Consider the following 25,129-nt stretch of genomic DNA (forward strand, 5'->3'; position numbering starts at 1 on the left):
GAGGGAGAGGTAAAGGTTGCTGGGAAAACACCCCTTGTCTACTTCCCCACTCCCTGCCCCTGCTTGGTTTCATTTCATTTGAGCCTCCCAGCCACAAGAAAGGTAGACTTCATTACCATTTTTATCCTAACTTAAAAACTGATCCAGTGAAGTGGTAAGTGAACTCCCCTCCCTTTCCCAGTCCCAGAGAGGCCACTCTGATTGCTGTGTTCCTTCCAGATGTTTCTGGGCATTTATAAATATGGAACAAATAATTACAACAGGCTGATTATGTGTCAGGTTCTTTCAGGTTCTGGGGACACATTCCCTGCCCTCATGGGACTCTTGGGATCTGTTGGAAGAGACTTACACAAATGGGAAAATCAGAGGGTTTCCTGGAAGGAGTGATGCTTGAGCTGAGAGCTGTAGGATAGTTACCTGAGGAGGAAAATAAGAACCCACTTAGCAGACAGGGCATTGTGGTCAGAGGCCCCAGGGCAGGAGAGAGAGGGGCACAGAGGACCTCAGAGAAACCAGTGTGGAGTTCTGACGTGAGGGCTAGAGTGGAGAGAAGTTCAGTGTTGGGGTTTATTCAGGGGACAAGGACTCACTAGTGAGCCTGAGATAGCAGTGACATACCCTGTTTTATATTTTAAAAGCTCCCTTTGGCTGCTATGTGTTGGATGAACTGAAGAGGGGCCAGAATGGCAGAGGGGAGGGTAAAAAGGACCGAGTTGAGTTTGAAAGGGGAGGGGAGGGTGACTGGGAGGCGATCCACACGGATCTGTTTAACCCTTAGGTGAGCTTTCTCTGAGCCAGGTCCTATTTTAAGCCCTTTACAGTCAGTGAGTCCCCACAACAATCCTATATGGTATCTACTATTACCCCCATTTTGCAGAAAAGGATACAGACACTCAGCTGAAGTCCCTTGCAGGTCTTACCCACAAGGTGTCAGTCTGTTCTGCAGTTCGCTTTGTCGACCCTACAGTGGTGTGGGACCTGCCCTCGGTGCCCCCGCCCCGCGCAGCCCTCTGTTCTGTTGCTGGCTGTGTAGTACTCCCAAGCAGACCGTCACTTGTCATTTACACAGCCGGTCCCGGCTGACAGTGACCCCTCGGGTCGTTCCTTACTCCACAGTTGCCAACCCTCCGGGAGCCTCTGGTAACAGCTGCAGAGGCGAAAGGTGTTGGGAGTTCTACGTTGTGCAGCTCTTGCCCACCTGGAGGCTGGAGTTTGCCTTTCCAGTCGGGAAGGCGAGGCCCTAGAGAGGGGCGGGCGGGGAGGGGGCCTCCGCGGCCAGCGGGGCGGGGGGTGGAGCCGCGGGGGGCGGGGCCCCGGGCGTCCGCGCCGGCGCCGATGGGCGGGCGTCCCCCGGAGTCCGAGGCGGCGGCGTCCAGAACCCGGAGCCGCAGCCCAGCCCGAGCCGAGTGGGTGGCGGCGCCATGGCGTGCGCGGGGCTGCTCACCGTGTGCCTGATCCGGCCGCCCGCGCCCGAGCCTCGGCGGTCCCCCGCGTCCGTGCCTGCCGCCGGGCCCGCCGGACACGCGCTCTTCCAGGACGTGAGTGGGGAGCGGGCAGGGGGCGAAGGCTCTCTAGCCCTGGGGTTGTCAGTCTCTCCAGGTCTGTCTGCTCTCTCCCTGTGTCTCGCTGGGCTCTCAGTCTTTCGCTGTCTCTCCTTACCCCCGTCTCTGCGTCTCTCAGTCTCTTTTTCTGTCAGTGTCTCTCTCTCCAGGTCTGTTTGGGGCCCTGCTTCTGTCTCTGGGTCTCTGCCTCTCACCATCTCTCTCTGACCCTGCTGTCTCCATTCTCCCTTATCTTTGTCTCCTTTCTTTTGTGTCCGTTCTCAGTCTCTCACTCTCCTTATCTCCTGGTTCGGTGTCACTGCCCCTGCTGCCCCCCACCCTGTGTCTGATGCAGTGGGGGCTGTCAACACTTGATCACAGGAGCAGTCCCCTCTATGGCAATCCCAGGCTGGGCTGACCCAGTCAGGGGAGGCTGGAAGAATAAACAGCCCCCCAGACTGCTGATCCAGGGCTGATCCCAGAGTCCCATAGATCTGACCCAGAGGCCATGGAGTCCCATAGTTCGTCAGGACTGCCCACAGTGGTCTGTACCTCCCTCCTGTGTGTGGCAGGTGGCCCTGCAGCGCCCCCAGGGGCACCAACTAAGGGCAGCCTAGCCAGGCCTCAGTCACTACCTCAGGCCCCTTCCTCCCTAGTGCTCAGCCCCATCCTGGCCCATTCACTACCCCCCGCCCCCAGCTTCAGAGGTCTCTGCCTGTGGGAAAGACGGAAAGACGGCACTCCTGTCCACTCCCCGCTGCCCCCAGTGACTCAGCACCTTGACCGCAGTCCTGGATGGAAGGAATCTGTCCATCCCGCTTCCCAGATGGAAAAACCAAGGCCGGAGGAGTTAGGAACATGTCCACAATCACACAGAGGCAGAGGCTTGTTTGAGTGTGGCCCCAGGTGCCCTCATTCACAGCATAGCACCCCTTCTTGCCATCTCCATCTGCCCCAGCCAGGCCACACTGGGCTGCTGTGTGACCCGAGATAGTGGCAGACCTCTGAGTCAGGCTTCTGGCTAGGGGTTAGATTCATCCCAATGCTTCACTGACCCAGAGGTAACAGCTGGAGAGGAGTGGCATTCAGGACCTGGAGTTGTTAAGGGTTCTTTGTCCAGACTTTGGCCGGCCCCTCCTTGCCAGGTGTGCTGGTCTCCCATTTGCTGGGCTGCTTTGGATGACCTGGGAGTCTCTGGTCCCTGATCACGTCTTGACTCTGTCCCTTTCTGCCTCTGTTGCCCTTCATCTCTGCTTCTCTGTAAATACAATCTGTCCACCCTTGCTTTCTGCCACTCCCACTCCCCTTTGCACATGTGTGTGCGTGCACACACACACACACACACACACACACACCCACACGTGCGAGCCTGCCCAAGGCCTTCACACTGAATCAGCCTCATAAGAAGCCCTGGCCCTGGAATGGTTAACCCCAGACACCCACAAAGAAAGGACTAGCCACTGTTTGCATATCAGGGTCTTAAGCACACAGGGAAAGAGCCTTGAGTGGGCAGAGTCTGGGATGGACCATGGCCATGCTGCAGAGTTAAGGGGTTCAGGTCTGGGACAAGTAGTGCCCAGGAACTTGGCCCATTTCCCCACCTTCAAGCTGGGACTGTGGCAAGGGCTCATACCTCAGACAGAACCCAGGGTAGCCTCTGGGTGTGGGAGGTGGGGGTGCTGGAAGCTAGTGTGGAGCACCCCCTGTGGGGCCAGGACCTGCAGGAAATGTGAGCAAGTGGTGAGACCTGCTGTGTGATCTTCCTGTGCTCTCCTTGTTGGAAAGCCTCCCACAGGGCTGATCTGGGCAGGGGTTTAGGACCAGGCTGGGCAAGAGGAAAGGCAAGGTTGTGGGGGGGTAGGCTGGCCAGCTGGGGCCCTGATGAGCTGGGTGGGGGCATCCTGCCTCCTAGGCGGCACTCACAGCTCCCGTCTGTGCCCCTTTGTCCTCCAGGTTTTCCGCAGAGCAGACAAGAATGGTGAGTGCGCCTTCCCTTGAGTCTACAGTGTGGGGAGGGGTGGGGGCCATCAAGGAGGCTCAGGGGAGTGTCACGGGTTTGGAAGCACAGTCTAGAATGGAGAAAAATCTTGGGAAGACCCAAATCAGGAGAATCAGTCAAGCCGTCCTTCCCAGAGGGGGTGCCATTTGGAATTCAGTTTGGCAGGATGGAGAGTGGAGGGAATGTGGTTTAGCCAGAGGCTGGAGGTGGGGGCATACTCTCCCACAATGCCCCGGGCACAGGTATGGATAACTCTTCTATATGATTTCATGTTGTCCTCACAACCAACAGCTAGATGGGAATTCTTCATCCCATTTTACAGACTAAGGAGCACAGGCCCAGAGAGGTGAAGCAGGTTGCTTGAAGTCACACAGCCTTTAAGTGGTGGGCCTTGAATCCAGGTCTGTGTGATGCTTGGTTCCAAGCTTCCTGCGTAAGGGGCTTGGAAAGGTTGGGTGATGGAGATGAGGCTGTGGGGGATTGTGCTGTTAGATCTTTAGAGGGCTCAGTAACTTCCCATATGACTAACCACCTGGACCCAGGGAAGGCTTGCACAGGATGCTGCTGGGAATCAGCTTCCCCTGCTCTGGGTCCTGGGCAGTCTCAGACCCTGGTTTGGGAAAACCTTGAAGCTAAAGCAGGAGCCCTCAAGGGAGCCCACGATCAAGTTGCTGCCCACAACTTGGAGCAGCCCACTGTGTCCTGATTGGCCAGGTGAGGGTCTGAGCTGAGGCAGCCGGTCAGCCTTGGCCTTACTTCCATCTGGGGTCTTCAGACCCTTTGGTGTTTCAGCCTCCCGGAGACAGGATCGTGTCCCAACCCATTGATCAGCCAGCACACATTTGGATCATAGCACTCTGTCTGGGGAGGCTCAGACCACCCCACCTCCCCAGCTCTGCTCCCCCAACCCCATCTGCTTAGAGACCTTACAGGCAAATTCCCGGTGTCTTTGGCCACCCCCCTGGTGCTCTTAGACTATTCCATAGCCCCTGTGAAGAGAAGGGCATTCCCTCCTGAGCCTGCCAGCCTGCGGCTTCTTGCAGGGGCTCCAACTCTTAGGAAGATCTCATCTGCCTCCTGGTGGCTTCTCTGTGAAGGGTGTGGGTACAGAGCAGCCTGGAGCCAGGCTTGGCGGGCAGAGACTGAGCCCCCAAGTCCTCCGAGTGATGTCTAGGTTCTGCCATGACCTGGCCATGTCCCAGGCTTTCCATTTGCTTCTTCATTTGGCAAGCATTTATTGAGTCCCTATGCAATGCCATGTGTGTGCTGCCTTGTCCTTTGGGTGCCTGAAGAGTGGACCCTGTTGTCTTAAGTGGGCACCCCTGGAGACTCTTTTGTCCCCAACAGCCAAGTCCCCCCAAGCTCAGAATTCCATTCCACCTGGCCAAGTAGCTTTAGGGGGTCTGAAGCTGGTGGCAGGGGTGCAGCCAGGGGTCAGGGATACCAGCTCTGCTCTCTGCTCCCACCCCAGATGATGGTAAGCTCTCATTTGAGGAGTTCCAGAATTACTTTGCTGATGGGGTTCTCAGCCCTGGGGAGCTGCGGGAACTGTTCAGCGGCATTGATGGGCCCTCCACTGAGTGAGTACGAGAACGGGTGGGTGAGCTGGGTGTAGATGTGAAGCTAGGCTCTCCCAGCCCCACGGTGTCCCCTGCCTCCTTATGGAGGATGGGGGGTTGCATAGGGAGAGAGGTGCTAGGGCTTGATGACAGCTTTACCCGCCCACTCACTCCCTCCCTGGCTCCAGCCTTGTCCATCACACTCCTTCCAGCTGGGACCCCAAAATAGCCCGGTCTGAGTCACCAGCCGTGGTTCAGCCCACAGGTGTCCCCCCACCCCCCTCCCCATTCCCGCTTCCTGCAGGGACAAGGGGATGCCTGAGGATAGCTGGGCCTCACCTGCTTCCACGCATCGATGCAGGTTCATGAACACGCACATACCTCCCCATGTGTGCTCCCACATCTACGGGCCTTAGCAGGAGTCTGCATGCTTCCCTCCCCATGCTTCCTCACATGGGTGCATACACATACACAGCTGTCCCTCCCTCTCCCCCAACATCTCCTTAGAATAAATTTCAAACTCTGGGTCAGCGTTCAAGGCTTCCATGCCCTTCCCTACTCTGAGGCTTGGGCTGGACCTTTTATTTGCAATGTTGCCACCTCCCCACCACCAGACACTCCGATCAAATTCCTTGTCCTTGAAGGCCTAACTTAAGCACCCTCCTTCTGGAAGTCCTCCCTAAGCTACCAAGTAATACCCCATATGTTTCTTTTAACTTACCCAGACCTGGTTTTCCCTTCCCGGCTCTGATTATACTCCTCTCTGGCCTGTGTGCACATTTCTCTCCCTGGTCCTGAGTTCCCCTTGGAGGCCAAGAGTGGGTCTGAATTTTCGCCCTCAGTAATACCCTTGCTGCCCCCATTGGCCCACTGAGCAGCTTAAATTGGGTGGAGGCAGAAGAAGCCTCCTCATCAGGCTGAGCTGGGGTGGGCAGTGGGAGGAACATTGGCTTCAAAGTCTCAGGTCACCAAGCTTAAGTCTGTGGGACTGAAGCGTGCCTCCTCTTTTTCCTGCAGCAATTTGGAAACGGAGAAACTGTGTGGTGAGTAGGTCCACGGGAGCTCTGGTCTCCTGGCGCCCCTGGGCAGGTGGGCATGATGTTCCTTGGAGGCTGTTCTTTCTCTCCTAATGGAACAAGATGGGCTTGCCTCAGGATATGAGGCCTGGTTGGCTGTTGAGGAATCCCAGGTTGGGTAAATGAGGCCGCGGAGCAGGAGTAGGGGGTGGTCTGGGAACCTTTGAGCACCTTCTCTGCCTGCAGACTATTTCTCAGAACACCTGGGTGTCTACCGGCCTGTGCTGGCCGCACTGGAGTCACTGAACTGTGCCGTGCTCACTGCCATGGACACCACCAAGCTGGTGAGTGGAGGGGTTGATGGTGGAGGGCCTGGAATGAGGGCAGGGGTGTCTGCTGTCCTATGGGAGCCTCTACTGTCATGGCTCAGGGCTGTGAAGCTAGAGGCTTGGGTTCTCTCCCACATTCTGGCTGTGTACCTTTATCTCTCTGGGCCTCAGTTTACTCATCTGTAAACTGGGGATAATAATAGAGCTTACCTCCATACATTTGATGTGACAGAGAAATGAGAATGAAGGCAGGGATTTTTGCCTTTAGTGTTCTCTATTCCCAGCACCCAGAGCTGTGCCTGGCACACAGCAGCCACTTGCTACTTGGAGCTCCTGCTGCTGCTGTTTTTATTATTGGCCAGACCTAACTATTGTGGGGTATCAAGCCCAGGACCCAGCAGGGATGGGCTGGGAGGTGGGCATACTCACACACAGCCACAGGCCCATGCTGGTGTGTGGAACCTGGTGGGGCAGGGCCTGGCCTGAGGACACGTGTAAGGCAGGCAGGCATGTAGCACCCAAGTGTTTGTATGCATGCGTGGCCACATGTATATACGAGCACAAACACTGCTCACAGCCAGGGCTCTAGGCTCTTGGAGAGCGACTTCAAAAACACAAGCCACCCCTCCCTTTGTATGTTTCTTTTAAGAAATGTCTCCACCTCCCTTTGTCCCATAGCTCTTAATAAGGAGGCAAGGAGGGAACAGTGAGGATTGTGTGTGACCCCATATTTACAGAAGGGGAAACTGAGGCCTTCAGTGAGTCAATGATCAGCTAAGGACAGGGTTTCCTTTTCTGGTTGCTTCTCCATGGGTTTTAGTAGGTTTTCTGCCCTTGAGGCTTAGCATAGGATGGGAATCCAAATAGTACATGATGAGCAGTTGATGTGTTGTGATAATTTCCATATCTGTGGCCTGGACACAAGTGGGAGTGTTAGCTTCCTTGTTGCCATGGAAACGGGGCCCTGGGAGTAGGCACCTGGACTGGTATTCTCTGAACTGGCACTGGTTATGGTAGATCCAAACTGCAGGTCAAAGTGAGGGTCCTTGGGATCTCGACCACCTCCTCCTGGCTCAGTAAGGGGTAGGAGTGACCCATCAGCACATGATGACTCTGCCACCTCCAATCACTTGAGACTTTTATTTGGCACTCAATGCCTCTGATAGAGCTATAGCTCAGCCCACCGTGCCCCTCATGTGGCACCTCCCCTCCAGTCCAACATGACTCAGTTGAACACCTCGTGCACCAGCCTGGAGCCACACTCCTGGTACATGGCCCGGGTTATCCAGCGCTGTTGGAAGGAACGCAAGGAGGCCACCATGGAGCCACCTGTCCACACTGCTGTGCCACGCCCAGGCTTGGCCACCAGGTGAGGCCGCAGTGCCCCATAGCCATGCCTCCGGCACTGCGCCTCTAGCTCCATTTCCAGGCGCTCAGTGAAGCCAGGGAAAAGCGTGGAACCACCGGCCAGCACCACGGTATCGGCCAGCCGCGTCCTTAGAGTCGCAGGGACCCTCTGCAGTGCCTGGAAGGCCAGTGCAGACAGTCCTGGCTCAGCCTGGCCTAGCAGACTCGGCTGGAAGATGGGTTCCGGGCAGCGGAAGCGCTCGCTGCTGAGGCAGAAAGAGCACCCGTTGCCTAAACAGAAACTGACCGGATGGTGGCGGTCAGAGTTACGAAGGTCACCCTCAAAGTCCAGCGACACATAGCAGCAGCGCTTCTTGAGCTGTGTGATGGCCTTGCGGGGCAAGGCCCGCAGCGATGGATCAGGGCACGTTGCCACCAGTAAGTCCCGCAGGTAGCGCGACAGGGTGCTGCCTGCGATGTCCAGCCGGAAGGTGGCCTCGTGCCACGAGTGGCCCGCATAGACGGGTGTGGCGTGGCACACGCCTGCACCTGCCTCTACGGCCAGCCCGCTGAACGCGCCAGTGGAGCAGAGCGCCAACAACGCCGTGCTGGCCATGTGGCACGCAGGCACCACCAGGGCCTCGAACAGCAGCTCGGCCACCTTCTCGCGGCTCGCGGGCGGCGCCGACGGCGAGTCACTCACTAGCACGGGCCACTGCTCCGGGCACACCCGCAGGCCGCCCACCAGCAGGCGCTCCCACAGCCCCTCCAGTGCCTCCCAGTCCACCACCACGCCGTGCTTGATGGGGTGCGCCCGTTCCACGCCGCCCGCCAGCCCGCAGCCGGGTGCGCGGGTACACACCGGCCGGTCCCAGGTGGGCACCAGGCTGGAGCTCTTCAGCACCAGGCGGGGCTGGCGCTCGCCCCCGAAGCCCGCCTTGATGAAGCCCGAGCCCTGGTCTACCACCACCGCCACGCGGCCCAGCGAGGGCGGCCGACGGACCCGGCGGCTCCCGGACACCGACGCCACGGCGCCTCTCCCGGCTCGACCCCGCCCTTCGCCAGAGGCCCCGCCCCCGGCCTCACTGGAGGCCCGCCTTTCAGCTCTTGGCTCGGGCCCCAGGCCTAAGTCTTGGCCATTCTGGTTACAGAACTAGCGCCCTCAATTCTTGGCTCCGGCCTCTGGTCCTGAGCTCCCACTCTTCCGGCCAGACTGGACGTCTCTTTTCAGCTCTTGGCTCTGCCCACAGGCCCGAGCACCCGCCACTAATTTGAGCGTCAGTCTCCGCTCCTGCGGGCTCCGGCCGCTTTTGGCCCTCTTTGCCCTCCCGTGGCTCAAGGCTCAAGACCCACCTTGCACCAGGCCCACCCCTCTGAGGACGCGCCTCCGCTATGTGGCTCCGCCCCCTCAGTCCTGGTGGAAGTAGATGTTGAGAGGGCCTCGTTCAATCCTTCTAGATGAGAAGCCTCTGGGAGCAGCAGGGCTCTAACAATGATGGGGCCTTGTGGCAGTGTCCTCGACATATATCCTTACTTGGGGACCCAGGAGTCCAGCCCAGTCCTTGAGCCCCAGAAGGTCTCCTGGCACCTCTCTCTTGGCCTTAAGGTAAGAGGGGGTGGTCAGAGAAGGAAGGAAAAGAACTCGGATTGGACTCATTGTGACCTCAGTCCTCAGTACCTGCTGTATTCCACAGACCTCTCCCATGAGAACTCCCTGGACCCATCCTCTCTCCTGAGGGCCAAGAGCAGTGATTTTGGCATCAGGGGATCTGGCCTCAGCTGTCCAGCACAACCAGAATGCTTCAGATTATCCGATGTACTCTGGCCGATGTGCAGCAGTCTCCTCCCCCCTCCCCACCTTCCTTCATGCTGAAGGGAAAGCTCTTAATCACAGATCTGTAGCCACTCATAGGACCTATGTGAGCTCAGCCCTGAGGGGCCCAGGCAGCCCACATAGGGACCCTACCTGCAGGGGCTTCCATGTATGGACTCCAGTGGACCCGAGGAGTTTGTGACTCAGCTCTGAAGATGACTCACTGTGCCCCCCTGAGCAAGTCCTAATCTCTCTCTGGGCTCACTTTCTTCCTCCAGAACGTACTAATAATCCTCACATAGGAAAAAGGCCACTTCTAGTCTCTGCAGAGTCTATTATTCTCTTTAGGACCATTTCGGTTGCAAGTAGAAGACCTACTCAACTGAGCTTAAGCTAAAATAGGGATTTGATTACAACGATCTTGTAGGCCTTATGGACGCCAAGAACAAAGATGAAATCAGGTTTCAGGAACAGACTGGACGCAGGGCCTAGCTGCAGGATGTGTACATTCTGCATTGTTTTATTCTTCTGAAGACTGGCTTCAGCCCATGCATGCTCACGTAGAAAACAGTCTCTCACATCTCCTGAATTACAGTCCCAGGAAAGAGGCTGATAGGACCAGCCTAGGCCAATCACGTATGGCCAGGATGTGTGGCCACATTGAAGGACATGGTTACCTTGATTTTAACCACAGGGATGGCAAGAAAGGGTACGTTTTTATAAGCATTTGGGGAGATGCCGTGGGTCATGCAACCTCCAGCCTGACGCAGGGGATACGGAAGGGATGTCGATTGTGTTGACACTAACGGAAGTGCATCTGTAGCAGAAGCCGGGCCTGTGTCTTTAATGAGCTGGGACCTTCACCCCCTGCTGCATCTGTCCCCTTTGGGACATTCTGAGGTGGTCACCAGTGGAAGGCTGGCTACAGGTTCGGTAGGGCTGGGGCAGCACTCAGGTCTGGAGCTGGGTTTGGGGCCCAGGAAAATGAGAAGTTGCTGGGTCTTTCTCACAGATAACATGCCAGGCCTCTCCTGGGTGGATTAGGGAGGTGAACCTTGCATTGGAGACCACAGTGGCAATATAGCCAGAGCAAGGGTGAGGATATGAGTCACTCAGAAGCCCTAGAGGGAAAGACTAAGGCTGGGGGCTGAGCTTGCATTTGACAACAATAAGTTTGGGCGTTTCCCTCTGGGCTTTGGAGAAATCAGTGGGAGCTTAGGAGCGGAGCCAACTGTCCTACAGACAGCTAAGTGGTTTGGAAGAAGTCTCTGACTGCAATGTGGGGAAGGGGATGGTACAAGGTAGGGTGAGGGACAAGTGATGAGGTGGCTTGGGGGTTACCAAGCAGAGTGGGGTAGGAGTGAGGGGTCAGAAGCCCCCAGACCCCAGCCTCTCCTCCTGGGTGCTCTCACAGGCAGAATGTGAGTCTCAGGCCCCAGCCCAGCTGACCGTGGGACCCTCACAGTTTTTTCCAGGATGGTGGTGTCTGTTGCCTCCGCCCCCTGCCTAAGAAGGACTTGTGGATGTTGAGGACTCTTGAAGATGTTAGGTTTCGGCTGGAGGCAGGTCCCTCCTCCTAGCGTGCCCACACCGGGGTTTGCCCAAACTCACCTCCCTTGGGCCTGCAAACCTGAAGGTCTGACCCGGGCCTGGAGTTGGAGGAGGAGGAGGGAAACAGCTTCCCTCCACTGTGGCAGGGCGTCCCTCCCCACCTGGGGGCAGGGGTTCTGACGCTTGGGTCACAAGGAAGGAGGAGGCTCGGTTTTGGCGCCAAGCCATTGCCGTTGCTCGGCCCTCACTCCTACCGTTTCATCCGCGTCTCGCTCTGGGCCCGGTTACCCCCGCCCAGCTCTGCGCCTCCTCAGACAGAGCCAGCAGGCGCCAGGGGTGCTATGCGCTCTTTATTGGGCCACGGGCCGGGCGCTCAGGGCCGCGGGCGAGGGCAGCGGCGCCGCTTGCGCGGCTGCTCCTCGGCGGGGTCGGCCTCGCGGTTCGCCTGAACGTCGGTCAGCAGGCGCGAGTAGAGCCGCTGCCAGCCCTGCGCGACCTTGGCCCCGCCCCCCGCTCCGGGCGCGCCGACCGCGCAGCGCCCCTCCTGCAGCCGCGCGTCCAGCAGCAGCAGCAGGACCAAGAGCGTCTTCATCTCTCGCGCGCGTGCGCCCTCGCGCCGATCAGCGCAGTCGCCCGCTCCTCGCAGCGTGGGCGCCGCCGCCGGGGAGCCCACGGGGGCGCCCGTCGCGTCCTCGCCTGGACGCCCGGGCCGCGCGCCTGAGCCCGCCGCCACGTCGAATAGCTGCTGCTGCTTGTCCAAGGGGAAAAGCAGCACGATCTTGGCCTGGGGCGGGGCGGGAGCGTGAGGGGGAAGAGCGTACAGCGCCTTCTTCTTGAGGATCGTCATCCACCCAGATCCAGTCTCCCAGGACTCTGCCCCCTTTACATTTCCAGGACTCCCGCTCTCCTCCCGTGCTCGGGGGCGGGAGTGGGTCTCTCCCGGTCCCATTGCCCAGGACACCTGCCTTCCCTCTGGAAACGTTCACCCACCGTAGCTGACCTCCTGAGACTTGCACCGTCTGCGATTATGGGATCTTTGCCTGCCCTCCCAGCCTTAGTAGCGGGACTCTCACCCCCCGGACCCCCTCCAGGGCCTCTGCCCACTCGAAGAAGGGGAAAAGTAGCATGTTTTGAGGCTGGGAGCTGGAAAGGGGGCATAAAGGACCTCCCTGTGCCCATAGCCCCTGCGGTACCAACTAAGGCTGATTCACCACGCAGAACCCTCTACTTCTCTGTGGGGAGTTGGGAGAATCCCTTCCGGCCCACCCTCCTGGGCTCCCGTCTCCTAATTTCTCCTGGTTGCTTGAATCCCTGCCCTCCCTCTGGGCTTTTAGGACCCAACCACACCACGTGGGTTCCTGGGACTGCCATCTTCAGAGGGGTTATCCAAGCCCTTCCATGCGCCTCGGACTTATGCCCACAAGGCCTAGAATCCCAGCATCCCCTCCTGCCCACCTGTTCAAGTTCCCCTGACTCCCACCTGCCCTAACACCCTGGCACTCACGTTTGGCTTCTTCCGCTTGAGATGGCTGAAGAACTGCTGTTTCCACCCAGCCTTGTCCATGTCAGGTGGCCTCTCCCTGCAGGCCTGCTTGGGCACTTTGGTTCTCTTGTGAGAACTGTTGTTTCCCATGGCAGGGCTGGTCACCACTGGAGGCCACAGCCCATGCTGCCTCTGCCCTGCCCTCTGGCTGGGGGAGGGGCACTCTTGTCCCCACTCTATCCTGGGGAGGCCACATTGTGACCTCATAGGTCAACCTCACCAGCTGTAGGCTCTAAGCTCCTCCTCCCAGAACCCACAGGCGAATCTTGGCTCCATTTATTCTGGCTGTGACTTCTGGCTTTGGTTTCTCAGGTGTAAAACTGGGCTGATAATTACAAATAAGGCAATGCTTGTAAGGCACTTAGTGGTGAGTAGAGAGGAATTTTTGTGGTTCCGGTTTGAATTCTGACTCTGCCACTAACTAATTGTGTGATCTTGGCCCAAGGTAATTAATTGCTCCAGGCCTCAGTCTTCTCATCTACAAAATGGGGTCCATTATGGTTTTTATAAGTTGTTATGAGGATTAAATGAAATTCTGCTTGGAACAGGGCATGGCACAGAGTGGGTGCTTGTGGCAGCTGGGTTTTTTGGTTGCAAGCAACAGAGACTCGATCGACCATCTTAAGCGCTCAAAAGGGAATTTATTGGAAGGATTTCAGAGAGCTCAGAGCATGGCCAGGAAGTCTGGAGAACAAGGCTTGGAGACCGGGCAGAAACCACTGGCCTAAGAGTGAGAGCACCTAGCCCCCATTCTGTTCCTGCCTCCCAGCTCATGAGCCTGGCCCAGCAGGGCCCATCTGATGGCTGAGCAGAGGCAGATCATGGAAAGAAATGAAGCCCCTGATGGATGTTGCCTCTGGAGCCCTTTGTGGAGGGTGGGCAAGCACCTGGACTTTGGCTTCTCAGGACTCCCATCCTGGGCTGTGTCCCTATGTAGGAATTAGTTCACTGAAGTTTTTCAACCGCTCGGTGAGACGGCTATTATCCTCCCTGTTTTCTAGGTGAGGAAACTAAGGCACAAGGAGGCAAAGGTAGTTGGAGAGTCTCTGAGCATCTCAAATGGGCAGTGTAGGGACTGGCATGTCGGCCTTGTCTCTCTGCCCACGTTGGGAGGGGCTGAGTGGAGGCTAGTGATGTAGGAATCAGTGCTATGTGTATAAGGACAGTGGCCTGGCTGTTTTGTATCTGCAGCTCCTAGTAGAAGTTAAGTATTTGTTGCATGGATGAGTGCATGAATGAATGCATGCATAGATCATGAGTTTAGGGCCAACTGGTGGGCATGGGGCCACATCACACCATCATTTTGCCTCATGCCTTCGGATGCCATGTGACCTGCCTTACACCCCCCTCTCTGCCCCCGCCACCACCAGCCTGGCTAAAGGTGGCCCAACAGGGAAGGGGCCTTAGGGCCCAGAAAATGGCAGATGCCTCCCTGTAAAGGTGGCCTTACACCTCCCAGGAAGGGAGGCCAGGCCCTGCTCCCAGTCCCAGAAAACTGTCCTGCTCTGGTTGCACGCTCTCTGCTCTTCATGCTGTACTATTGCTTGGATGGGCAAGGGTAGGGGAGCAGGACAGTGGCTCCCCATTCAGAAATATATGCTTGGGGCCAGGATATGTTGAGCATGCTCCCTCTGCCCCCAGGAATATGAGCGGGCCTCCAAGGTGGACCAGTTTGTGACCCGCTTCCTACTGCGGGAGACGGTGAGCCAGCTACAAGCCCTGCAGAGTTCGCTGGAAGGGGCGTCAGATACCCTGGAGGCCCAGGCCCGTGGCCCACGGTATGTGAGGTGCCCTGCTGGTCATTGTCTCCACATTCCAGGGCCTTCAGCTTTCATCACATTCCGCCGCTCCAGCATCCCAGAGCCCATTATTCTTGTTCTTGGACAGGGAGGCCAAGAAGGGGTGAGAGGGAGCGGCTGGCTGGGCCTCAGTGTCCCAGGAAGCCTGTCTTGCTCCACCCAGGCCCAACCCTGTGCAGGGGCCCCAGTCCTTGGCCTGTGGGTCTGGGAGCAATGGGCTGACCCTCCACTTCTCTTAGGTCAGATGAAGACAGCGTGGAGGTACAGAGCAGGCCCCATGGCTGCCGGAGGGCAGGGCGCAGGGCCCCGCGGAGCGTCAGTCGGTCACCCGCCTGGTCTCCTGGCTCCTCGGACACAGGTGCCCCCTCACCCACTGCCCCTCAGCTCATCCTGAGAGGCTTCCCAACCCGAGGGGGCCCATGCCTGACTTCCCCCCATGGGTGTCCCACCCCAGGGCAGAGCTCAGAAGCTGAGATGCAGTGGCGGCTCCAGGTCAACCGTCTCCAGGAGCTCATTGACCAGCTTGAGTGTAAGGTGAGTGACCAGGTGGCCAGTGCCCCAAGGGGGAGGTTCTTCCTGGAATCTACATAAGCCAGGCACACACCGGGGGCCTTGCCCACACTCTGTGTCCCTCATAGGCCCCCCGGCTGGAACCCCTGCATGAAGAGGAGCTTACCAAGGGGCCTGGCTCGGTGAGTCCAGGAGAGGGACAGGCAACTGGGTATTGGGCCAGGACGAGGTGCTCATCAAATGAGGGGTTTCACGGGGCCTGCTGCCCGCTTGGCCTCTGTGTTACACACATGCCCATTTCCCAGGCTTGGCCCAGCCCTCGTCCCCCAAGCCTGGCAGGTGCTGGGTTCTGGCCCTTGCTCTGTGACCCTGTAGAAATCACTGTCTCTCTCTGGGTATTAGTTCACTTCATCTGCGTTCCTGAAAGCTGGGTCTGGGGTGTGTGGGTGGAGGCTAGAGGGGGAAGTGGGCATGCTGCTGGAGGGAGGGACAGTGGCTGGATCAAGGCAATGATCTTGGCCATGAGGAGAGGCTGGAGGCAGGGATGCTGGGGGCCGGGTTGGGGCAGGAGCTTGACCTCACGGTAGGCGGGGCTGGTGCAAGTCAAGAAGGGCGGAGTCCTCCTGAAGGCCACAGCCAGTCCTTCCCCTGGGCCCTGCCTCACCCTGGCTCACCAGGCTGCCTCTCTTGCCAGCACATCCTCGTGGCCCAGAGGCAGGTGCACGTGGCAGAGGAAGCCCTGCAGGATTTCCACCGTGCCCTGTGCTGCTATGTGGACTTCACAGGGGCCCAGAGCCGTTGCCTGCAGTGAGTCCCTAGCTGGCCAGTGGGCTGGCCAAGGTCAGGGGAGGGGGGTGAGCAGGGCAAAGTGCTGGGGCTGGGCGTCCTTGGCCAAGGCTCCCGTCAGACACCCAGGCTGGGTGGGCAGTGGTGGTGGTAGCCTGGGCCTGGCCTGGCCATCTCTTTGGCCCCACAGTGTGTCTGCCCAGAAGATGCTGGACAATGCCTCTTTCACCCTATATGAGTTCTGGCAGGATGAGGCCGCCTGGAGAAGGTATGAATGGTATCTGAAAGCTAAAGTTTATTGAGTATGGGCCCTGGAGTGAGTCAGGCGTGGGTTCAAATCATCCTCTATTAATCACAGGCTGTGTGACCTCGGGAGAGTTACTCATCCACTCTGAGCCCCAGTGATCTTTCCAAAATGAGAGTCATAATAGGTCTACCTTTCTATGAGCCAAACGAGATGGCGTATGAAAAGCTGAGCACGATGGCAGGAACACAGTAGATGGCGGGCACTCAGTGAATACACACTGTTACCACCGTGCCACAGTCTATGCCAAGCACCCACGTATTATTTCACGTCATCCCCCCAGTGTCCCGGTACAGTAGGCACTATTGTCCCCATTTCACAGAGAGAGAACTGAGGCTCAGAGCCAATGTGAGGCAGGACCGGGATCTGAATCCCAACAGTAGGACAGGGTGGGGGTGGGGAGCTCTCAGCCATGTGGTCTTGCTCTTCGAGGGACCAGCTCCAGCCTCAGGTAACTCCACGGCCCTCCCCAGGCACCAGCAGTCCGCCTGCAGTAAGGCCTTCCAGCGCATCCTCATTGACCACCTGCGAGCTCCAGACACCCTCACCACTGTGTTCTTCCCAGGTATGCTGTGGCCCCCGACCCTGCTCCACAGCCCTACGGAGTGGCAGTGGGCCCCTGATGGCCTCTGACCCTCAACCTCTGACCCCTAGCCTCCTGGTGGATTATGAATAATAACTGAGCCTGACCTGCATAAGCCAAGGCCCTGGGGCCCTACCTGCCTCCTTCTGGAGCTTCTCGACTGGTCGACTCAGCACCAAGACCAAGGACGCTGCCACTCTTAGAACTGGGGCCGGGCTCTCAAAGGTCCCCCTGCCCCAGACCCAGCTGGTGGAGAGTCTCTCAGCCCAGGGATCAGGGACTGGGCTGCTCGCTTTCTATTTATTTATCAGTGTATTTTATTGTTTGTAGCTTTGGCCTCTGAGGCATTCTGGCCTCTGCCTGGCTCAGGAAGCTTGGATTTGGTCACCTCTGTCCCAGCCTTGTGTGACACAGAGGAAGGAGGTCGCTTCCCTCTCTGGGTGGGCCTCGGGCTGTCTGGCTGCCTAGTGGGTACCCTGCTTTCTTCCTGCTGTCTTGGGGCCAGGCTTCTGCTCTTCCTCAGCCAGCAGCAGAACCAGGGCTGATGCTCAGGGACACCACCCCCACCCCCCCACCACCAAACCTCGACCCCTGAGGCTGGGCCGGATCCGTCTGCAGTGTGGGGTAAGGACCTGGGTGTCCCCATCACCCTCCTGGGTTAGCAGGCTTCCAACTCTTCCAGCACCCTTGGCTGCACCAGAGACCTCGGCAAGATCCTGGGTTGGTTTGCATGTCATTTGCATATATTTTGCATGTTCATGCCTACCCACACTCAGGGCACTATGGGAAGTCCCAAGGTGACCTTGCCAAGTAGCAATAATTTGGGCCCAGTGTCACCTGCTCCCCCCAGATACCTCCAAACCCCAACCCCCAGCCCAAGACCCCAGCACAGAGGCAATAAAGGCAGTGGTCACCTCTGGTGTTGTGTCCTCTCTCTCCCTCTGCAAGAAGGCCAGGCCCTGGGGTTGGTTTGCATCTCAGACGAGAGATTTAGGGCAGACAACCTAGCCTTAGGAATCAGTCAGTTCCTATCTTGAGCTCCCTTGTGAACAGATGATGATGATGATAACTTAAATCACAGCTCGTCTCCGTTTCCTCAACTCAGGACCTCCTCAGGCTCACAAGCCCTGGTTCTTGGGCCCTGTCTGGGAAAGGGGGTAGACTGGATTGGATCTCTGCTCTCAACCCCCTGAAAGTCAGCTGGCTGTCCTAGCTTCACCACCACCCTCATTGCCAACATGATGTGGTCTGAAGTTGGGGGCACAGAACCTTCTTGGAGTCCCAGATAGTGTAACTGCATGCCTGTGAGAAGTTCTGTCCCCTGACAGAACCTTCCTCCCCACGGCCCCCCTTCCAGACTGGATTTGTCACCACCCATGTCACCTGACAGAATCAGGTGCAAAATGGCCAAGTTGGTCCATCCAGGCACCAGGGGGCCCTCCTCTGAGCCATCTGGGGAGAGGCGACTGCCACAGCCGTGGGTTCTAAAGGGGAGGCACTTGGCAACACAAGAGCAAAGGATGGCCTCTGACCTGGTCTGGAAGGTGTTGGGGTCAGGAGTCTTTAGGCCGGCAACACACGCTCAGGCCCTGAGGGGGAGGAGAGCTTGCCTCATGAACTGAAGGAAGCCCAGCAGCGGGCTGAGGTTGGGGTGAGGGGGCAGTGGGCTGAGGCGAAAGTGAGGAGGCGGCAGGGCCTCAAAGGTGCTTCATGCTGAGGAAGCTGTGGTAGGTTTTAAGCCAGGGGTGACTGGCCAGTGGGCTGACATGTCACCGGTGTTCCGAGTGCCCCAGTGGTGCCAGGAAGACAGCTCAGATGGACGTCCTGGCCCGGGACTCTAGGCAGGGTCTTCCCTGAGGTGTCTCCCCGTGAGGGGGGGCCGCAGAGCCAGGCCGCCGGCCTGGCCACCCGGGCCAAAGACCCAGCACGGGGGTCCCTGGTGGCTCGCTGGCCGGCACCGTGCCGGGCTGTGCCCTGCCACGCCTCTTCGCAGGCTCCCGGCGGTTCCTGGAGAGGGCAGCCAGCACCGGTGCCGCACTGCTCTGGGCGGCCTGAGGAGGCTTCGGTGTCCTGGTTAGACAAGAAGCCTATCCGGGAGGAAACAGTCCTGCTTTCTGTCCTAGGTTCTAATTGCTTCTGTTCCGTTTCCTCCACATGAACAGCAACAGCAAACCCTCAACACTAAAAAACACTTCCCGTTGGCATCTTCGAACGATGATGCTGAGATCCTCAAGCTGACACCTGTGAAGCGAGTGCCTCCGGAGGGTTTTCGCCCTTGCCCGCCTCACCTGGCGGTGGCCTTCCTCCCTTACGGAAGCTGGCAGGTGCTGGGGAGGGCGCTGCAGGTGGAGGGGAGCGGGCCGGTCCCGCAGGGTCGGGGGTGGCCTCCTGGGTGGTGTCCCGGCTTTGAGCTGGGGTCTCTGACGGGTGGTTGGGAAGGGAGAACGTGGCACACAAAGGGAGCAGAGGTGGAGCCATGGAGTGTAAGGGATTGGAGGTGAGGCAGGGGGCCCCACCAGAGGGAATTTGCACGATGGCCTGCAGGTAACAGGGCAGCCTGGAAGCCGTCAGGAATGTCCGGTGGCTGTGGGGGCTGGACTGTAGACCCGACGCTGGAGTTAGAGCTTACAGGGAGAACAAAGTTCTCGGCAGCCTGCAGGAGCACAGAGGAGGTTGCCAAGCCTTTACGTCGTGTTTACTTACCTCTTGAGAGCCCACCTTCATCTCCGGTAGTCACCCTAACCCCCAGCTCGTGTCCACCATCACCTCTGGCCTAGAAGACTGTGGCAGCCTCTTCACTGGGCTTCCCATCTGCATCCCCCCCACCCCCGCCCCAAATCCATTCCATAAGAAACAAAGGGCTTTCAAAACATTGACGTGGGGACCACACCCCTGTGGCTAAGACCCTTCAATGGCACCACACTGGCTTCAGCATCAAGATCAAGTTTGGTTACTTGAATTGGCATTCAAGACCCTTAGCAATCAGCCCCCTCTCCCACTCTGTGGAGCCTCCTCTCCCTAAAACACACACAAGCTGAGCTGGGCTATTTGTGACCTGTCACTCTCTCTTGGCCTCCCCCACACCCCTGCCCCTGTCCACCACAGAAACGCCGCCTTAGCCTTTAAGTAGCAGGTCAAAGCCATCAGGTCTGGGTCACCTTTCCAGCCCTTGCCCTCAATGCCCTGCTCTTGGTGGCTCTTCATCTCATTTCAGCAGCCACTGGGCACCTGCTTTGTGGCAGGTGCTGGGGACGGTGAAATGCCCCGAGCTGGTGACAGCACCCAGGTCAAGGGCCGGCAGAGTACTGAAGCTGGGAGAGCTCCTGGGTCCTTCCACCAGCTGCCATCCCCGCCCTTCCACCCACTCCCTGCACCTGCCTCCTCACCTCTCCCACCTGTGCCAGTGACTCACCTGTACACATTCAAACCTGTCCTGGCGACTGGGCCAGTGCCAGGCCAGGTGTGGGAGAGACAGCAACAGTCTAAATGGCTGTCATTGCTCTCCAGCTCTCAGAGGGAAACACACCAAGTCCCCTTAACACAGCTTCTGATGCGTCAAAACAAAGGACCTGAGAATTAGGTGGGCCTTCAGGAAGACACACACGGATACACACACACACACACACACACACACACACTTTTCCAAAGCTCTACACCCAACATGGGGCTTGGACTCACTACCCCGAGATCAAGAATCGCATGCTCTACCAACTGAAGCAGCCAGGTGCCCCCAGGAAGTTATTCTCAAAACAAGTACATATGTAAGACACCATGCTCCAGGCAGGATACTGGGGCAAAGATGGATCCTCTCAAGGAAATCACATAGTGGCAGAGGGAGAAGCAGGCTATGAGAGCAGCCTCTGTTTACCGAGGGTCCTGGGCACCAGGCCCTGTGCTGGGACAACTCCCGTATCATCACATTTCACCTCACAGCAACTCAATGGTGTGGGCATCATTAGCATGCCCAATTTAAAGAGAAAGAAGAAAGCTCAGCTAGCAAACACTTTGCTCCAAGTCATAGCCGGACTTACTCCCTGGCACCAGTAGCTGCTTGCTGTCAAGCACGAACAAGGCTGAGGGAGATCCCAGGCATCCTTTAGCAATGGAAGCCAGCGCATGGCTAGAGGACAGTGGCAGCTAGAACAAAGGAAGGAAGGAAGGAAGGAGGCCAAGGCTTGGGGTTGCAGGATGGCAGATGGGGCAGCAAGGAAGAGCCATGGGAGCACAGCGCAAGGTGGAGGGTTGACCTGGTGCGGGCTATTCAGGGCCCAGCCATCCGAAGGTAGGTGGTGGTGGGGTTGATTTACTCACTTCCGAAACTCCCTAGGAGGCACCCAGATAATGTTAGCCGAACTCATGGGGCGGAAAGGCAGAAAAGGTTGCAAAGGAGAAAGGAAAAGTTGCTGGGGTGCGCACCGGAGAGGAATCTGGCTTGCGGGCTCGAGGCAACGGAGGGAGCAAGTCAGGCTCTTTCCACAAGAGGGCGCCCAGCACCAAACCAGTGAAGCTCTCTTGGGGAATGGGGGAGGGGTCGGTGGGTGGTTTGTTGTGGGTTCCCCGCAACCCTCTTGGGAGGGAGGACAGCTGAGGAGAGGATAAACCCAACTCGGGACCCTAAAAACCCAGCAGTAAGAAACCAGCACTGACAGGCAAGAGGAGTTCAGATCGATGCAATTTGCTCATACGGAGGTCGAATCATCTCAGGCCAATTATTTCCCTTTTCATGCTGAGAAACAAGTCAGTAGGCTCCTTGATTCCACGCTTGGTAAAATTTGAAAGGGCTCTCCACTCGACACGTTCCGGAAGGAACAACTTTTTCCTGTTTTCCATCTCCTTGTCTATGCTTCACCCGCTTTCAGATTCATCTACTATGCTGTCCGGTAGTGCAGGGTATTTACTCTGCAGAGCGGTCCTCTCCAGAATTTGATTTTCACATCTGCCTGTTAGTCTCTTAGTTTGTGCTCACTTTTTTCCAGCACCATCTTTAGAGATTTCATAGTTACATTCTATATCTGGTACTATTATCTGAAGTTCCTGGGGTCTAAATCGATTGTTTACTCTTCTTGCTGACTCTTGCTCATAGTGGCTCATTTCCTCGGATGTTCAGTAATTTTTTTGGACACTTTATAATTGGTTGCTATATTATGATTTATATTTTTGATATTGTTTTTTTCTCTAGAGGATTTTCATTTTTGCTTCTGTCAGACACCAGGAGATACCTGCAAGCTTAGAATTATCTTAATTCCTCAGCCCAGGAGTGCTTTGGCCTCAGGAGTATGAAAATCTGAACCTCAGCCCCAGGAGAGAGCAGACATGAGGAGTCTCTAGATTCTCATCCTTCAGACGGGCAGAGAGTTCTGCATAGTTCCCTTTGCAGATTTTTCCCTGCTTGCCTTTTCACTGAGGTCAAAGCCAGAGTGACCTGGGTGGACAGATTGGCCGCAGATCTGCTTCTGCATTTTGTAGAGGCTCAAAGCCCTTCAGAGCCTCACACTGCCCCTAGAGGCAATTAACCTCTCAGACTCCACCTTCTTGAAATTTCTCCTGACCCAAGGCAGTACAGGTTTCCTCTTTTGTGTTCAACTACCTCTGTGGTTTTGGTTTGCTGTACTCTTCTAATTTTTTGTCCTGGCCCTTGGGGATTCCCTAGACTTCCTCATCTGTGACCTCAGCAATGCAGCTAAAAGTCCATTCATTGGAATTTATTCAGCATCTGGGTTTTTTTTTTTTTATGATAACGGCAATTTCTTAGACTATTTCTATAGCCAATAGTTATTTTACTGTACTATCACTGGAGTCCCGAGGGTCTCTTTTTCAGAGCTAAGGCAGGCTGTGGATTGCTGACTTGTCTACCAAATGTGCTTTTGTGCGAGGCTGGCAGTCACAAGGCTGAGATCCTGTTATTGTTCTAGGTGCCGGATTGCAGCGCTGGGCAGCTGCCAAGAGACTGGCAGTTGGCACCATCTGCGTGAAAGATCACGCAGCAAGGCCGCCACCTTGTCTTCTGGGGCCATGGCCACGGCCCGGCCCTTTCCCCTACCCCAAGGTCGCTCCCTTTGCTTTTTGAGGGCCTGTGAAGCTGCTGGTGTCAACAAGTCTCTTCGGGCAAGGCCACTTCGAAGTAGGTCTAGGGCAGAGGCCAGAGATGGGTATTCGGGCCACAGGAGGGAGGATGGGGCCAGGGCCCTGGGAAGTGAGGCCTTGGGTCACTAGCCAGGAAACTGGACTGACAGCCTAAGACTCCATACATACAGGTGTGCACGGGTGTGCCTGCACCAATCTGGGTCACGTCACGGCTGGTTAGACCACCTCAGAGCCATGGAAAGTATTACACACGGCCTGCTTGGGGGCACCACAAGCTGGTGGGCTTTCAGGAAAGCAGTCGGAACGTATTCTCCACGGATGCAAGAAATGGTCAGTTTTAGAACTCCCACTTTGGAAAATTATCCCAAAGAAATAAAGCAGGCAGAGGAAGATGTTCACTTCAGTATGTTGGACAGGGAAACCTTGAAGGCGATCCAATTACCTGACAGGAGGCGAAGAGTCCATGAAAGTATAACCCCAATTAAATCCTACAACCACTGAGCAAGTGAGCATGAAGGAAACCGTGAACTCACGTGATTTAACATCCGTGTAAGAACAGGAATGAATATTCACAAGTCCTGGTATGTGAAAACTTTCTAAGGAACTACGTGAGAGCTGTTAGAAAAAAGTAGCTCCGAGGCCACTCCCCTATTTTTCACTTTCTGTCCCAAAAGCTCACTCCCCAGTGAAGAACCGGGAGTGTCTGTAAGCTGTCACTGCCCCCTGCCGGGGGCCCAGAGCCAGCAGCCAGCATGGCTGGGCCCGGGGCCGGGCCCCTCTGCTGGCCGCCCAGAGGTGTAGCAGCTGGAACCGTCTCCTCACCAGTACCTCCGGCTTTCACTCCCTGGGGTGCTCTTTAGGCCACCGCGGAACCACTGGAGACCCCCGCCCCACAAAAGGGGGGAGCGTCTGTGGAAGCCTGCGGGAAGGATGTCTTCCGGTGGATATACCACCTGCCCTCCCAGTCCCCTTCCAGCCCGAGTCAGAAAAGGAATATAGCCTTTTTATTGACTACTTTAAGTAGAACAAACTAAATACATATTTAACAGTTTTGGTTCATTTATACAGTACATTAAATAAGTTATGCACAGAGTTAAGTAACAAAAATCGCTATCAGAGTAAAATGACAAAGCACAGAAAAACCAGACTACCGCATCCTGTGGGTGGTTTCACATTCATCATCCCCCTTTAAAATCCACGCTCGGAGGCATACTTTTTTATTTACATTATTGGCTTTCTTTTATGGATGGAGCTTTTGTAGCCTCATCAGGAACTTGGAAAGCCGTGAAAGTAGACCAAAGGCCGCTGAGCCAAATAGCACTTTCAATCATTCACCTATGCTTCTCTCCGCCAACTCCAATGCAGGGACGGGGCTGCCTCCGCCAGCCACCAGCCGCACATGCCCTATTTGGTATAAGCATCAACGAGTGTACACTGGGCAGCTGTGGGCCTGACCGGATGGGGTCTGCAGGGAAGTGCCATTTCTGGGGCTGTGGAGCGGAAGGGGGATGCAAGGTCCACCCTCAGGTCTCCCAACCTTCTCCTGGCTCACGATGGAAAAGGTCACCTGCACCATCATCTTTGGAAATGAGCGTGTCAATGCATGTGGGCAAAGAGGCAGGTAGTCAATGTTTTGGTTTCATAAGAACTAGACACTTAGAGAGCCAGAAAGGCCCTATTCATAGCTCGCCCAGCTCCCCCTCCCCAACCCAGACAAGACTCCTCCCGGACACCTGGCCGGCTGGCCCATGCTGGAACAGTCCAGGTCCCTGTGGCTTTTCTTACATTTGGTTCAAACATGCCACCACCCAGTTCTCTGTAAATAGCTTCAAAACAAAACAAAACAAAACAAAATAACCTAAGTTGGCTTGGTCTACTGACCTGGTTCTGACACCAGTTCTGAAGAAAGCTTTGAAGATGTGTTCTAAATGATTCATTCAATCCACAATCCCTTCTACAGTTTCCAGGACAAATGGCTACCTGGTCATTATTTCGTTCTGAAGAACTCACTACCACACAATTCCAATAGTGTTGCTGAACCTCCAACTCCACTTGCTGAGATAGCTTCTGGAACTATCCAGAATAAGGTCTACACCCTTTCAAGCAGGTGACAGCCCTGGGGATCAATCTGACTTTGGAACAAGGCCATAGAGAGTAAAGTGTAGATTTTCTGTCTAGAAGCTGAAGACGTTCATGTTGACCCCAAGAAGTGAGGAGTTCCTGGTGGACTAGCAGGCCCAGATGGGCAAAGGATGTCCACACTGCAGCCAACATGACACCGATCTGGGCCGGGTAGATGCGTCTGGTTTCCAGACTTCGATTCGCTGAGACATGTAGGACTCAGCACTGTCCAAGATCCACTCGC

At 56.5% G+C, this 25,129-nt stretch overlaps 2 protein-coding genes across 2 annotated transcripts; one reads left to right on the top strand and one right to left on the bottom strand.

Moving 5' to 3' along the window:
- Positions 1 to 1,405: 1,405 nt before the first annotated feature.
- NECAB3 (N-terminal EF-hand calcium binding protein 3) lies at positions 1,406 to 17,580 on the top strand. Its single transcript, XM_047068920.1, has 13 exons — positions 1,406 to 1,538; positions 3,495 to 3,519; positions 5,012 to 5,120; positions 6,117 to 6,142; positions 6,362 to 6,459; positions 14,340 to 14,476; positions 14,737 to 14,855; positions 14,952 to 15,031; positions 15,136 to 15,189; positions 15,702 to 15,814; positions 15,984 to 16,061; positions 16,571 to 16,662; positions 16,752 to 17,580. The coding sequence occupies exons 1-13, from the start codon at positions 1,422 to 1,424 to the stop codon at positions 16,778 to 16,780; spliced, it is 1,077 nt and encodes a 358-aa protein (XP_046924876.1). The 5' UTR covers positions 1,406 to 1,421; the 3' UTR covers positions 16,781 to 17,580.
- On the bottom strand, positions 7,670 to 8,407 carry ACTL10 (actin like 10). The gene has a single exon (XM_047068919.1). The coding sequence runs from the start codon at positions 8,405 to 8,407 to the stop codon at positions 7,670 to 7,672; it is 738 nt and encodes a 245-aa protein (XP_046924875.1).
- Positions 17,581 to 25,129: the final 7,549 nt, after the last annotated feature.

This window comes from Lynx rufus, unplaced genomic scaffold (genome assembly GCF_022079265.1).
Source record: "Lynx rufus isolate CCGP_SWC_20201006 ecotype Redwood Valley unplaced genomic scaffold, mLynRuf1.p SCAF_8, whole genome shotgun sequence".
Lineage (NCBI taxonomy): Eukaryota > Metazoa > Chordata > Mammalia > Carnivora > Felidae > Lynx > Lynx rufus.